General features: G+C 40.3%; 1 protein-coding gene across 3 annotated transcripts in view; it reads right to left on the bottom strand.

The window, feature by feature from the left end:
• PPARGC1A (PPARG coactivator 1 alpha) overlaps window positions 1-16,816 on the bottom strand; it is a 663,089-nt gene that overhangs the window by 14,257 nt on the left and 632,016 nt on the right. For all 3 annotated transcript variants that reach the window (XM_049709463.1, XM_012531745.2, XM_004266198.4), the window contains 3 exons: window positions 5,008-5,923; window positions 4,344-4,448; window positions 4,071-4,191 (listed from right to left, as the gene is read on the bottom strand). In XM_049709463.1, the coding sequence (XP_049565420.1) occupies window positions 4,071-4,191; window positions 4,344-4,448; window positions 5,008-5,923 (1,142 nt within the window). The remainder of the gene's footprint in view (window positions 1-4,070; window positions 4,192-4,343; window positions 4,449-5,007; window positions 5,924-16,816) is intronic.

Raw genomic sequence — 16,816 nt, 5'->3', positions numbered from 1 at the left:
GTGAATGGATAGAAACAAAGGCCAAAACTCTGACATAATGCCAAAACAAGTTTCCTTTTTTGTTGTTTTTTCTCTTGTTCTTAACATTGATAACACTCATCTGATTCAGTAGGCATTCAGTAAGTGACCGTGACTAGGAGACACTTTCAGGGGAGAAACAAAACTATAGCTTTCAGTTTACCAAAGTTACTTCCATCCAAGTATGGTCCAGGAATACTCCTCCTTAGTGTCTTAGGTTGGATGGATGTGAATACATCCAGGTTAGTTTACTTAAGAGCTAATATAATTAGACATTAAGTACTATACTCTGGCTTCCAGAGTTCCAATATCCTGAATTATTTCAAGCCTATGAGACTGAGAAAAGCAGAGGATAAATTGGGTTTTGAGAGCATTTAGATGGAAATTGGAGGAAAACAGCAACTTAAACCATGGCAATATTCAACCACAACATATGATTCTGTGTAATTACTAATTATTAGTCTTTTCTTAGCTGTCTAATTTGGTACACTGAAGTCGGTCTGAATAAAGACTTTTGGACACATACATATTAAAAAGTTTATAGATGACCTAAACCACCATCTCCTTCTTATGGAACTCAAAAATAAGTCAGTATTATAGACCACAAGACAAGGTAGCAAAGGTTAATTTTGTAAAATATCTATTACATGATTGTAACGTTATTTTTTTCATTTCCTTTTGGAGCCTCTGTTTTGCTGCTCCCCTGATTATAAAATTGATCTGAATTAATGAATAATCCAGCACTGCACCCAAGATATTCCAGATATAATTTGCTATTTATTCATTACTTTCAGGGTGTCTCAGAAATCTGAATGGAAATCACCTACCCGATCAACTTCGGCAAACTGTCCTAGTTCCTCTAGCTGTTTCATGAATGACTTTTCAAGCAAATCTAGTCAAATGAGTCAAAAATCATTGCTTGTATCTCCAAGTCCGTAAAAATATATTTTGCAAATGCATTATGGCACAAGAAAGCAGACCATTTTGAGGAAGGAAATCAATCAGAAAAACTTCCTGCGGGTAATCTCATTAAATAGTTCCACTACGCCTTCAAGATATTCTTCAAAATCTTTATTATGACTTAAAGGACCCTTCAAGGATCTGGCGACCATGGAGCCCTCCAGACTTATTTCTTGCCTCTCCTGTACCCTGGTGTTCTAATTAAATGACTAGCAGTTTCCCAATATAGCTTGTTCTTTTCCAGAGACTTAGTATAAGCTAAAGTCTCTGCCTAGAATAGTAATTTCCAATAAAAATATAATGCACCATATGTAACTTTTAAATTTTCTGAGGCACATTTTAAAAAGTAAAAAAACAAATTTAATTTTAATAATATATTTTACTTGGCTCAGCATAGCCAAAATATTATTGTTTCAACTTGTCATTGATGTAAAAAATATTAATGAAGTATTTTACACTCTTTTTTTTTTTGTACTGTCTTCAAAATTCAATCACACTCATAGTGCATCTAAATTTGGGACTAGCTGAATTAGCCTCATGGCTAATGGCTCCCACACTGGACAACACAGGTGAAAAAAACCTTTGCCCTTTCCTCCCTTTAGGTTTCAAATCAATCTCACCCTCTCCAGGGATGCCCTCCCTCGTTCCCAGGGCTGGTTGCCGACCCATTTGCCACTGCAGTACCTTAGGCGCATCCTCTGCAATAGCAATTAACACACCCTATTGCCTCTTCATGTATCTTTACCAGCCAGTAGACTTGAACTCCCTGGATGTGGGGACTAGGTCTTACCTAATTTTAGAACCCAGGCACCTAACAAATGTCTCTCATACACTCATGTGTTTTCACTTATTTTAAGCAAAAATAGCATCTAATAGTCCAAGTGGGCATTGGTTTAATAGTTAAGTCCCAAATCTTTATACTAAGCTCTTACTACCTATGGGTCACTGTGTTAGTAAACAATCTCTATGTCCTAGTTTTCTTTTTTAATCTGCTTTTTAAAAACAATAAAAATCTCAAAGCCAGAATTCTCACAAACATCTAGTTAATTATGATGACTTAATATAAGCCAAGTTGACATTTGCACTATAATTGCTGTCTTTCAAAGGGAACTGATACAGACTGTCTTAGTCAAAGAATTAACCAAGGAACTGGTCAATATTTGTGACACAGGGAAAGGCAGGGTGGTAGGGTGGTATCTGCTTCCAGACTGAGGCTAGTGGCCTCAAGAGTGCTTTTGGCTCAGGCATCTATGGAATATAGACCATCACACTCTTTGATCTATTTGTAAAGAACCAAACTAGCAAAAATGACCCCTCCCTCCCTTTCTTCACCCTAGTAAGTATCTGGCACTAAATTATCTTTGGAAGAATAGAATAAGCACATGTCATTTATCTACATCTATCTACATAGCTTTGGTTACAGCTGTGTTATATTTTGCACAAATGAGCAAATATATGATAAAACAATTTCTCTCTTTAGTGTCATTCTTTTGGGAAGAAACATGAAGAGTTTTATCAAATATGAATATGAAAACATTGAAATAACTATTTACCTTCATGCTTACTCAACATGACTCTCTTTGGTATATATTAACTGTACCATGCCACACTACAAGGCTTTGTAAACTATATGGCACTCTATAAATGTGAATTATTATAATTATTGAACAGGCTATTAATTAAAAACATCTAAATTAGAAAATTGAATTTTTAATTTTCATTAGTCTTCTTAAGTGTTAACTAATGATACTCTGGCAGATGTTAATATCACAGCTCATTTGAAAGTTGAGAAAAATGAGGGAAAGTGTTATAATTTTCTCAAGGCCTTTAATTTGGTCTTAGGTAGATTCCAAGTTAAATGGCAGCAAAGCCCTAGATCTTTAGCCTACGTATTCAATTACTTCTCCCTTCTTTTTCCTTGAGTGCCTGAGTTAACAAACCTCTCAGTTAACCTTTTTCCTCCAGTTGATAACTGTTGGCCAACGCTCGATTTGGACTCTATTAGTCAGCTCTATTAGTCGATTTGGACTCTATTAGTCAGCTCTTCTAGGTAGGTTTTTCAAGATTTTGTTGATGGTTGTGGGTTGTTTTAAAGGTACCATATCCATCTAACATTTCCAGCTAAAAACCATTTCCCTAAGCCCTGGTTAGCTTGTATGCAAGATGTGTCAAAGGTTGATCTTCATTGAAATGACGTTTAGCAGCTAACAGACAGCAGCTGCAATGAATGAAAACAGTGCCATTTCCAATGGATATGCCATGGCTCCCTAAAGCACCATGTTGGGAAAGCCCTCAAGGCTCTATTGGGGCTCAGTGGGAAAGATTTCCTTAATCAATTAGGAATATCTGCCTTGAACAAGTACTGGATGCTGACAATTGGAGGACCTCCTTTTTGCCTTCTAAGGTCTGACCAACGGAGAATGAACTAGATGCACATAACCTAGATCCTAACCCCAAAGGGTCAGTACTGTGTATATGTCAAGCGAATGTAATACCCTGCAGTACGTGGTGCTGAAATCCATAATAGGTTATTGAAAAGCAGTTCATAAGAAATATGGATGTGTTAGTTGTTGACCTGGCACAAGGAAGAAATGATGACTTTCTTAGCAAATCTTTCTCTACCACTGCCTTTAAATCTAACTCAATCCAACCCTCACGTCTGCCAAAAAGACGAAAACTGAAACCAAATAGTGATATCTCTTCATTTTCCACTCAGAGAAAAAAAAGCAGCAGAGAACAATACAAAGAACTCATCCTCTGGCTTGATGGGACCAGTACCTGACTGGACAAATCTCTCCTTCCTCCATTTTTAGAAACAAAGGTCGAAAACAGTAATGAGCTTCAAGATGAATGAGAAACAGGTAGTATGGAGGAGAAATACACTGACCTAACATTTTGCTTTCCAATAGTCTGTGTTAAGAGGGACTGAGGACTCACTGATGCTTTAAAGCCAAAAGGCTGAGTATTGCATATTCTAACAAGAGTCTTTCCCTTATTTTCTAATCTATGCCCACCCCCACGAAAAGAAAAGACAGGAGAAAAAAAGAAAAGAAACCCTCCTGTAAAATGAAAGTAAGCTCCAAGCTGCTTACAATTGCCTTCTGCCTTTGCCTCTCTCTCTGTTTGGCCCTTTCAGACTCCCGTTTCTCATACTCTCTGCGGTATTCTTCCCTCTTCAGCCTCTCGTGCTGATACTCTTCGTAGCTGTCATACCTGAGAAACATAACTTCATCATTAAGGCAACCACCTCCAATCGCATGAGCAAAATTAATCGGAAATTGGGGAGGGGGCAGGGTTTTAGAAAACATCTTGTCATCTACGGGAGGAGATGAGAGGCGCGGAGGGAAACGGACGTGTGTCATTACCTGGGCCGCCGGCCGTAGGGCGATCTTGAACGTGATCTCGCGCACAGGGGAGAATTTCGGTGCGCGCGGTGTCTGCAGTGGCCTGACTCATAGTAGTAGCAAGATCTGGGAGAGAGGAGGAAAAACAGAAGGGCATTTGCAACTGCCAGTGAACCCCAGTTTATCGGCATGACTGAACAGCCCCTGGAATTCCGCATTACATAAACCGGCTTTCAGTTCCCAGCTACTTGTGAGATTTCCCAGTGACAGTTTGTGATCATCTAGTCAGCTTAGAGGTCTGGAGTGACGTGTTCTCTTGCAGCGTCTCTTATTGATGTGAATGCCGAACGCCGGCCTGGTACACTGTCAGCTTTATCTTGCATGGATCTCACCTATCCTGGCACAAGGCAGCTCTCCAGGTAATGGAAAAAGGTAGATGAGCAAGTTTCTTACAAATTGCTCTCTCAGATCTGACTGGCTCAAGGCACTGTGTTCAAGAATGACAGACTTAAGAGAAGATGGGGAGGAATGTATGGGTAACGACAATCTCCTTAGTTCCTGTGGCACTGGGAATGGATGGTGAGGGGCTGGGCTGCCTGTGGGTTTTGAATGCATTTTTTGCCTTTGTTTTTTTTTCACTTCCTGGGGACGCCTTAGGCTTTGGGTGGGTTTTGACAAGGTTTACCTTGAAGAGGATCTACTGCCTGGGGACCTTGATCTTGACCTGGAATATGGTGATCGAGAACACGACCTATGTCGAGAAAAGGACCGTGAACGAGAGCGCATCCTTTGGGGTCTTTGAGAAAATAAGGATTTGGGTGGTGACACGGAATCTCTACACGGAGAGTTAAAAGAAGAACAAGAAGGCGACACATGGAACAATGAATAGGACTGCGTGCCGTCCCAAGGGGACTTCAGTTTATCACTTTCATCCTCGCTGTCATCAAACAGGCCATCCATGGCTAGTCCTGAATTTATAAACATAGGTAGTTTGGAGAATTGTTCATTACTGAAATCACTGTCCCTCAGTTCACTGGTCTTGTCTGCTTCGTCGTCAAAAACAGCTTGACTGGGATGACCGAAGTGCTTGTTCAGCTCAGCTCGGATTTCCTGGTCTTGGAGCTGTTTTCTGGTGCTGCCGGGAGAGACCTGCCTGCTCACCCCCGAGGCCTCTCTCAGGTAGCACTGGTCTGAATCTGCGGAAGAGCGCATCTGCCCCTGCCAGTTGGAGGAGGCATCTTTATATTCTAGTTGTCTGGAGTCGTGGAGCTCCTGTGATATATTAATGAGTATTTCCGTTTTGGAATTAATTGACTGACAATAGTCATGGTCACCAAACAGCCGCAGACTGGGCCGCTTGGCCTTCCTTTCCTCGTGTCCACTGGTGAGCACGGAGGTCTTGCTGAGCTGTGCGTACAACTCAGACTGCTCGGGCCCTTTCCTGGTGGAGTTATTGTCTTGGATACCGGAAGACTCACTGTACCGGGCCTTCTTTGATGGCGGAGGTACCACAGTCTTGCAAGAGGGCTTCAGCTTTGGAGAAGCCCTAAAAGGGTTATCTTGGTTGCCTTTATGAGGAGGAGTTGTGGGTGGAGTTAGGCCTAAGATGATAAAAGAAAAAAAAAAAAAAGGGGAGGGGAGAGAGAGAAAGAAAAGAGACAGAGATATGTTGTTAAATGCCAGGATATGTTTTCCTAACTTTTCCAAGATTTCAGACAATGGTTAAAACTCAGTGAAAAGGAAGGAAACTAAATTCACGATAAGACCGGAAAAAGTGACTCTGTCTCCCGAAGCCTCTGTCACCAAGAAAAGATGGATCTACGATATGAGGCTGTGGTGAAAGCCATGATATTTTGTATTTCAGACGCCAATGCTAACCGATCCTGCTTCCCAGGAAACATGACCACGTCACCACCAGGCATTACAAAAGCTCAGATTTACAGGGGCTTCTCACAGTCTTAGTTGTGGAAAATTAACACGGTAGGGACACAGGGAAATCATAGAAGACCTTTGGTGGCATTTGTCTGTAAAGAATGCTGGGGAGGATGCATGTAGGTCAGGAATTTTTGTAAAATCAAGGATATCTACCCACGGAGCCAAAGAATTAGGCAACTTTAAAAAAAAAGAAAAGAAAAGAAAAGAAAAGATGGGATGACAGCAACTGGGGGGGAGGGTGGGAATGACATTGGCAACATCAAAAGTAAGTTCAGTAAAATGCAGCCGGCTAACGCAGGGTACCAGACAACTCTACAACGTGACGGCAATGATTCTCTGTCTCCACAGTTCATTAACTTTGTAAACCATGGCTAATGTAGGTATAGTACATTCTTGTAAGCATAACTAATACATTCTGTCAAAAATATGGTTCTGCAACAGAAACTTAAGTGCACAGTAACACTAAATATTGTGGTACCAGCACACCATTTTATCTGGAGCACCCCATCAGGGCGGGTTAGGAGGCTGAAGGATTGAAACGAATCCAAGCTTCGGCAACTAACTAATTGAAAAAATGAAAAAAAAAAAAGAAAGGAAGAAGAGGGGGAATCTGTCAGCTGTTGCCTTTTGTGCTTTTCTACAGAGGGCAGAAAATTCCATCACAAGTCATTGTGGGAGAGCGTGTGAAGCCTAGTTATCTCTGTTCAGTTTCACCCCTAAGTCCTCCTCAGCCCTTTATGCCAAGGAAGAAGAATTGTGGAAGAGCTCCAGAGTTGACGGAACTTTGAAGAAGGGCAGGCTGGAGTTCAAATGACTTTATGCTTACAAGGGAACATTTTAGTTTACAATACACTTTTTATTTAGGAGGACGGGAGGATGCTATTCAGCAAAAAAGAACTTAAGTCCACAAGAAGCCTGGGGTTGGACTTAAGGCGACTGCAGGCTTCAAGGAAAATTCTACCTTGACACACACACATACATACACACACATAACCAAGTAGGGCACAGAACGCTACATGAAGTTTTGGTATGAACAGGAAGACACTGCCTCTCTCCCCTACTTGACAATAAAGAGATAGAAGAAATTAATATTTTCCTTAAAATGAAATATTTTGCACCAATATTTGGCAACTTTTATTATACGTAGCTAATTCTCCCTAAAGGAGGGAAGGAAACGTACAAGAATGCAAAAAGGTTTGACTTTGGACATCTATCCCAGAAAAGTTCAGAAAGACAGGGAAATGCAAACACAAAGAGAAGGAGACACTGCTCTCCCTTCGTGACACATCTGAGTCTCAGAAAAGCTTCCCTTTATCAGCAGCCTACTGTACGCCTGCCCTCCATTCTTCGCTTGAAGATAATAGGGAGGTGACATTACTGAAGGAATCATCTATGTCACTGAAGTTCACTCTCCTTGTGTTCCCTCTTTCATAGACAAGTATATCTTTTACTCACTCTAAGAAATTCCTATGTGGCCAATTTTCTCTCCTCCTTCCCTCCTTCCCCTCCTCCGTCTCTTCCTATTCCTCCCATTTCCCCCTCCATCTCCTTCGCCCCTTCCTTTTCGTGCTTTCTTTCTTACCCTGTCTATCTTTCTGTTTGTCCATCTCTCTCTCTGCTTGTTTCCTCTACCCTTTGCACTGCCCCATTCATACACACTGATTTCAACCACATGCTACCTTCAATTACTGCTACAACAAATGTAAAGATACCAACTCCCAGCAAAGAAATGACAAGATCTCAAATATTTCTCACAGGAAGCTAAGATGCTCAAAGAAATAATGATGAATAATCTCTCTTTGCTGAGTAAATAACAGTCAAATATTCCAAATGAGATAGCCCTTGAATTGGGGGAAATGACATTCAACATCCTCAAATACAACTTCATAGATCTTTTCATGATACTCTGAATGGGGGTAATTTTTACTTTTCCAATAATTCACTGCCAGGATCACTCACTTACCAGATATTGCTATATTTTCACGCTTATCTTTTTGAATGTGAATTACATCTTGTCTCTCCAGACAGATGAGAAGCTCTCAGTGGAATATTGCTCGGGCTTATTTTTGCAAAATGTTTCACTCATTTTTATTTTTCTAGATCCTCCTTTACTAGTAGGTGTCCCATTTCAGTGGCCCATGGATCACTTGGGAAGCTGGTCAAATATTTTTAATGACACGGTTCATAGACCACTTATGGAGAGCCACTATCCCGCCGCGTCTATGTGGCACCTTGCCTTGATCTCAGGCAGATATATTTTGACTGACATTCTAGACTTATAAAAAGAAACCCTAAACTTCAGAAACACCAAATTAGGCCACTATTAAAGAGAGACTAGTTCTAAAAATAGCTCAGCTATCTAGGGATTTTAAATATAGAAATTCTTTTTCGTCTTGAACATTTGAAACCCTTGTCCTAGTACCTAAGCTCATTATCGCTTAAATAACCGATTCTCAAGTTGCTCTTGGGAGCGCTAACACATGATTAGAGTTTCTTGGCGTTGAAAACAAAGCCTTTTACTTCCTTTTCATTTTAGATGGCCTGTGGCAATTAAACAGACTTTCACTCAGCACCTACTGTGTGCTGAATATTCCACCAAATGCTGGCATTTCAGGGATTCAGCCCCCAGGACTTCATAAAGAGATCATTCTTTAAAATCTGCAGTAAGTACAGATTTTCTTGTGTATCTGCTTAAAACTTACAGAAACACCCTGAGATAAGCAGATATACCCTGTGAGTGAAAATATCAGGACTAGAAATTTCGGACGGCCCTGCTCATTAAATAATACTCTCTTAGTGGATGGAAGTTATTTTAGGATTAGTGAGTCGGTGGGCAGGGAAAAATAATTCAGATCATTCCCTAACCTTTTGACTATTTACTGAAACTTCTTCAATCCGAGGAGCATACCCCAGAGCAAGACTGAGACATCTTAAGGAGCACGAGACTGCGTGTCACCAGTGCCTCATTGAAAATCTATTTCCAGATAGGGTTGAGATCCAGAGTAAAACAAAACAAAGCAAAACAAAAGTATAAGAAGCGGGGCTTCCCTGGTGGCGCAGTGGTTGAGAGTCCGCCGGCCGATGCATGGGACGGGGGTTCGTGCCCCGGTCTGGGAAGATCCCACATGCCGCGGAGCGGCTGGGCCCGTGAGCCATGGCCGCTGAGCCTGTGCGTCCGGAGCCTGTGCTCCGCAACGGGAGAGGCCAAAACATTGAGAGGCCCGCGTACCGCAAAAAAATAAAATAATAAATAAATAAATAAATAAATAAACATGTAAGAAGCTTTTTCTTTCTTTTCTTTTCTTTTAACGTGATGTCCAGCTTTTAGGAGTTGTGCCCGGGACAGGGAACCCTTTGCTGCACCTGAACTAATTAGATTTCTCTAACCCCATCTCCTCCACCCAGAATGTTTTCCCCTGCGGTACAAGGGCAGTCAATAATCAACTCCTCAACCCCACTACCTTTGTCATCTTCCCACTAATTGCCGGACTCTCAATTTCAGCCCACAAGCCTAAATCAACCGGGCTAATGCCTCCCATAACCTCCGGATTATTTCCTGTGTGTTGATTTTCTGGGGAATGTGTACATTTTGGTGTTGACAGTACAAGGTATATTCCATGCTCTCTCTTGAACTTAGCAGGTTTTGACAGATTTATGTGAGGACAGATGGCCATTACAGGCTGAAGGCTGACAAGAGGCAGTTCAGAACATTGTTAACACACTTGCACAAACTCTCAGCAGTGCAGCACTGTGCAGAATGTAATTCAGACTATAGCTTTTTTATTGCTGCCTATTTTCTTTTGTCAGAAGAGCCTGCTGTGCAGAGCAACAAATGGCTGCTATTACCCAGAATGTAATGGGTGTCAGACAAATCACGTAACACAAACAATCAAGAGTATGTAGGTCATATTTCAACGGAGCACAACCTTAGCAATATTTATGATTACTGCATTGAAATGTGCTCTATAATAAACAAGTACCTCTACATCACTCACACTTCTGCACTTCTGCACAGCAAATCTGGGGGAAGTGGTACACACTCTCCCACACTCTCCAGTTATCTTTTTAAACAGCCCTTTAAAAAAAAAAAGTCAGAGACAAGTTTGGTTTGGTTTTGTGTTTCATTATGTGCTCTAAAACGATCTCCTTTGAGGAGTTCTCTTTTGGGTTGGTGTGTTTAATTGAATGACTGATAAATGGCAAGTCTTCTGCTCTGTATTCTGTGCTCCACTATCCAGACAATGACTTCAGCAAGATCTTTCTTAATAGTTTACACAGTTTTGCAGTTTACATTTCACACAACCTCCTGCTAAATCTGTGACTCGCTTTGGAGTTTGACAGTGGGATTTTTCTTATGTCAAATGCCAGTTCTAAGATTTCTCAAGGAAAGACACCAAGAAGATGATTTTCTAATTTGCTTAAAAACTCACCAAAGAAGGAGGACTGGGCAAAGAGAGGAGAGTAACTTGAGTTCTACTCACATATTTTTGGCCTCAAGAACTTGGAGTGGGTGTCAAGGGAGCATAGGAAGGACTGATACTCAATCAGTATGAACTGTTACTGCTATCATTGTTAAAATATTTTGTTGATAAAAGCTCCTCCAGTGCTCTCTCTTCACCCCTAACTTCCCCAGGACTCACTGGATCTCCACAAAAGCCAGCAACCAAAGTGTTAACCCCTGACACAGAAGGTCCTCCCACACCTCGCTCTGGTACCCAGGCTGGCATGTCCCCTCTGACTGATGGAGCCCCCGCCTTTCCTGCTTTTTAAGGATTTCCTGTATCAGCTCTGAGAACTGGGGAACAAACTCACTGCACAGAAAAGCTTCAGAACATTCCTATGACATGTGTCTAGTGCCCCAACTCTTGCTCATGGAAGATGAAGCTGTTATTCACTGGCCCTCGGGCACTTTCCCACAGAGCTGGGGCAGGAGAGGGGGTCCGGGGCAGGGAGGGAGGAGTCTGGCTTTCCAGGTGTCTCCCACCAAACCCCTGAAGTTGATACGGGAGAGAAAATTGCTTTGCTATCCTTGGCTTGCAAGACATTGGATAGTACCATTTCCAGAAAAGAAAACTGAGGTGTTTTGCAGACGCTGAGTCAAGAAGAATGAGATTAAAAATAGAAAATGAGGGATATGAAATATGGAAGAAATATGGAAGAAATTCCTGTCAGGACGAGTTGCAAAACACTGGAGTGGGCTGTGAAGAGAATTCGCTGGGTCTCCCTTTCTTGGCTTCTTCAGCCACAGGAATGGATTATATGACCTGTCAAAATCACTTTCTAGTTCTCTGTCGCTGTGGCTTTCTGTTAAAACGACCAACTACTATTCCTATTTTGCTTTGGTCTATTTCCCCACGGGTAAGTCACATACAAAAGATGTATACACCAAAAGGGTACAGCAAATTTATGCTGTTTGTCCATATACCATCCAGCGAAATCAGCTTTGAAATGGGAAGTCCAAAAATGACAATACAAGACTCCACATAAAAGAATAAGAAATTACTCAGTGATGGGTTAACGAGCTGGGTTTTTTAAGCGCAAGTCTACTGAAGTGCAATTTCAATAACTGCCGATTTAAAGCAAATCCACCATCATGAAAACCATGGGGAAAATATACATATTGATGGAGGAAAGCATTGCTAAGACCTCGTCAGTTAGGGTGATGAGAGTGCTGATGATTTTGCCCTTATTTTCCTAATTAGTTATATTTATTCTTATTACTTTTACAGTAATAAAAATAAAACATTTATATATACATATACATGTGTGTGTGTATATATATATATATATATATACACACACACACATACACATATATATGTATGTACATGTAAATAAATATATATAAATAAAAGTTTGGGGGTTCCTAATCAAATTCCTTCATGTCCTGTGGTTAAAACCATCACCTTGTTGAGCTGACATTGCTTTGCCATTGCCACTTCAGAAGCAAAAAGTCTAGCACTCTGAACATCTCCATATGCAATGGATTTAAATGCCTTCTGCCAAAAGAGCATTCTCTTTTCTCTCATCTTGCTTTACTAACAGCTATTTTGAAATCAAATTAGTTTTTACACCTGTAAAAGAGAAGCATTTTTTTTTTTTTTTATCAGCCAAAATGAGCTACTTTAGGACAATCACAAAGTCAGACCAGCTGGTGATACTTAATAAAGCAAACTTCCTATCTCATCCCTCCTGTTTCCCAAAGACTCTGCAGATGGGGCAGAGGGATTATTCTTGAGGTCTTAGAATTTTGTTGACTCTTTACGTTTTCACTTAAATGTTTGGAAATTTTCACTAAACTTTGTAAAATTAAATAAGAAGACACCAGAAAGTCCTGGGCAACAGCTTGATCCATGTCCTCTGTTGCAACCAAAGGCATTAAGCATGTATACGAAGGATCAACAAATCAACAACCTGAATGCTGTTCGCACCCTGTCCACCCTTCTGCTGCACTGACGGCAGACATTACTAACTGATCATGACATTCCCACTGAGTACAGACTTGGCCTTAGCATCCTTCTCAACACAATGCTTCTGGCAGCCAATACCAATCAATGACACTTGGCAAGTGAAATAAAACCTATTTAACATAACAGATGTCCACTACTATCTTTAAAATTTAGGCATCAGGAAAGAGACATAATCTCTAGTTAGACAGACTTGCTTTGAACCCAGGGTCCACCACAGACCTAGAATCGACATATAGCTTTTTCCTTCACAATTAAATGGACAGACAGTCAAAAAATAATACATGTGGGGCTTCCCTGGTGGCGCAGTGGTTGAGAGTTCGCCTGCCGATTCAGGGGACGCGGGTTCGTGCCCCGGTCCGGGAAGATCCCACATGCCGCAGAACGGCTGCGCACGGGAGCCATGGCCGCTGAGCCTCCGCGTCCGGAGCCTGAGGCCCGCGTACCGCAAAAAAAAATAAAAATAAAATTAAATAAAAATAATACATGTGAAGTGCCTATTAGTGAATGTCTAGCCTCTAGGATTTGTAGTAACAGCAGAAGTACCTGTTGTTGAGAGAATGAATGCCCAAGGGGAGATTTTTCTACCTTGATTTGGAAAATCCCAGCCCCACACCAAAAGCAGTATATGTTCAATTTCATGGGGAATTAGGGGAATTTTACCACAAAAGAGAATAAATAACTTCATATATGAGAGTGCTAAAGAAGAGCTAGTACAAAGGCCAATAAAAGGAACCAGGTAAAAGGTAGTCAAAAGTTGAAAAGGTGAGCAGGAAGGTACAATGACCTCCAGAAATGAAGTTAATGTAGAATTAGTAATTAAATAGCTAATAGTTATTGAACACATATGCTGTCACTGGACTAAGCTTTTTTCATGTTTTATATCATTTAATCCTCACAGTGACCCAATGAGATGCAGGTACTGTGATCAGCTTCATTTGATACATAAGCTTCCTGAGTCTTACAGAATTTAATTAAATTGACCAAAGGCCTTACAGCTAGATGGGGGTAGACCCAGAATTTAAACTTGGGTTTGTCCAATATCAGAGCCAAGGTTTTTCACAGCTTCACTAAACTGTGCTGTCTGTTTTTTTAAAAAATCATAATAGACTACTTTCATTTGGAGATTTGCAGTTTGTAAAGTATCTTAGTTCAGGTAGTATCACACGAAATTGCCAATTTTTTTGGTATGTCAAAAATGTTGAATACTGGCAATTTTATGTTTCAATTTACAATACAGTATCTTCTGCTCCATCAATATCTTCTCTCCTTTCCACCCACACACTTAAAAATCAGATGCAAATATTTTTCTCCCTTAAGGCACCCCAAGTCAGTGGAGCGCTCAATTTCCTCCAAACTCCTTTCCACAGATCAACTCTGTCACTCACTGCCTAATGGTATTGCCTTAATGCTTCCTTCAGTCCTGAACTGTCTCTACAATTCTTTTCAATCTTTTGCACAATCATGGTATTTAACTTGAAGCCATGTTACAGGGTTCCCTATGAAAGCTTATTTTCTCCCTTTGGTGATTCTCCTGAGGCACAGTCAGTGTTTGTCATATCCTCCAAACGCTACTACACAACAAATTTTACTGAAGACGTTTAGTGGGGATGGAGGTCATGAACATTACACATTGTCTAGCACTTCAAACACACAATAGCTTTATCCAAAAAAAAAAAACCCTCTTCTCCCCCAATCTCCTCCTCCCTATACCATCCTCCGAGCAGGTTTCAAACTTCTCCTTCTAGCCACCTTCTACAGCCTCCAAGTTCTTCTTCATCCCTTGATTTTCCTGTAGCTCGAATTCCCTTCTTGCATGTAATGCAATTTGGCCATACATCAGCTTGTGTAATGTGTATCTGCACTCATTACCACCATGCTCAACAAATGAAAAACAACCTCTGGGCCCACCTTCTTTTGAAAGTAGCAAAACATTATAAACAGTAAATAATATTTTCCTTTCATGCTACTTGGACAATATGTGTTATTTTCCCAACTGACTATAAGCCCATATCTTAAAAACAAGGATATTTATTTAGCACCTACTATGAGCCAAGTACAATAGTCCATGGTTTGCATGGATTAGTCTCTATGTCTTTTTTTTTTTTTTTTTGCGGTACGCGGGCCTCTCACTGTTGTGGCCTCTCCCGTTGCGGAGCACAGGCTCCGGACGCACAGGCTCAGCGGCCATGGCTCACGGGCCTAGCTGCTCCACGGCATGTGGGATCTTCCCGGACCGGGGCACGAACCCGTGTCCCCTGCATCGGCAGGTGGACTCTCAACCACTGCGCCACCAAGGAAGCCCAGTCTCTATGTCTTATGCTTGATAAATATTCCCCAAGATCTACAGTGTTGCAAGCATAGAGCAGGTATTATATATGTTATATATGTTGGTAAATTGATTTCCATTGTACTCAATAATCTTTCAAAGCACTAATAAAAAGGGGTTTAAACTAGTAAGATGAATTCTGGTTCACCAACAGAAATAAATCCACTGTATATATTTTTAGGATGCTAAGTATTTTTTTAAAAAGTATCTTCTATAAATTCTCAACAGTGTAGCCTACTAACCTTTCAAATGTATAACTAAATTATTTAAAATTAGGTCAGTAAGAGAAATAATAAAACTTCTGACAAGAAGAAAATAAAAATAAGTGCTTTTTTGAGCTCATAACACCATAATCTTATGAGTACAAGGAATGCAATTTAAATGATGTTATACACATAAATGAGCAAAATATTTAAAAAACGAAGATACCCAATGCTAGCAAGGATGTAATAAAGCAAATATATCCACATAGTGATACTAGGACTATAAGTGGAAACACCTCTTTTGGAAAGCAATGGGGCAATATGTATCAGAAGCCCCCAAGATATTTATATCCTTATATTCGTATTAATAACTACTAGTAATTCATTTTGAGAAAAATAAGATTTAAAAAATTTATGAACAAAGATTTCCACTGCAGTGCTATTTCGAAATGGTAACACTGTAAAACAACCTAAATGTGTAACAAAGAAGTATAATTAAATTTTGATACATTTTGATGCACCTACTCAAACTAATGTTATACAGCACACTAAGAAAAGCCTGATAATAAAGGGTCTGTGATGATATAAAACTTCCTTATTAAAATGTTAACTGAAAAATCAGAATGCAAAATTATGTATATACAAAATGATCACAGATGTAAAAATATCCATAGAAAACAATTTAGAGCTATACACAATTTTCCCACTAGTTTGTATTTTTGACTTTTTTTTATAGTAAGCTTATATTATTTATAATCAGAGAAAAATTTAAAAAATGTTTCTTTAATGGAAAGCTTGGTATCCGTATATACAGTGGAAGCTTTCTCAAACCTCTCTAAACCAAAGCAACTTACACCTACAGCCATCCTAAACACTCCTAGTTAATAGATTCCTTTCAGCTGGTTGTTACTATAGCCAAGGTAATGTATTTTCCCAAATCCACTAATGTCCATTGTACTGGTGACTGAAATTATGTCAGATAATAAAATATTATGTAACTGAATGAAATATTAGTAAGAAAAGTTTTTTCTATTAAAAGACCCGATAAAGGTATATTACTAAAAGAAGGGCTGTCAACTTAGTTGTAGGTGGATGGTATGGGAAAACATAAGGAATTATGATTATGATTATGTTAAAAAAAATCATAAAAACCTAGAATGGGGCTTCCCTGGTGGCGCAGTGGTTGAGAGTCTGCCTGCCGATGCAGGGGACACGGGTTTGTGCCCCGGTCTGGGAAAATCCCACATGCTGCGGAGTGGCTGGGCCCGTGAGCCGTGGCCGCTGAGCCTGCACATCCGGAGCCTGTGCTCCGCAACGGGAGAGGCCACAGCAGTGAGAGGCCCGCGTACCACAAAACAAACAAAAAAAAAACAAAAAAAAAAACCTAGAATGATTCTGCACTCATACTACCACACAAATACCCTTAATTATTTTCCTTCAAAAAGCAAGAAACAAAATGTGAATACCATCTTTGATGCATTATTAGTGAAGTTTGTGCCAGAAAGATGAATGGATCCCTAGTTAGTACATTTAAGTTCAGTGCAAAGGTCTCTCTGTCTT

This window comes from Orcinus orca, chromosome 4 (genome assembly GCF_937001465.1).
Source record: "Orcinus orca chromosome 4, mOrcOrc1.1, whole genome shotgun sequence".
NCBI classification, from domain to species: Eukaryota; Metazoa; Chordata; class Mammalia; order Artiodactyla; family Delphinidae; genus Orcinus; species Orcinus orca.
The sequence above is the reverse complement of the archived record's forward strand: the minus strand, read 5'-3'. Positions and strand labels throughout refer to the sequence as shown.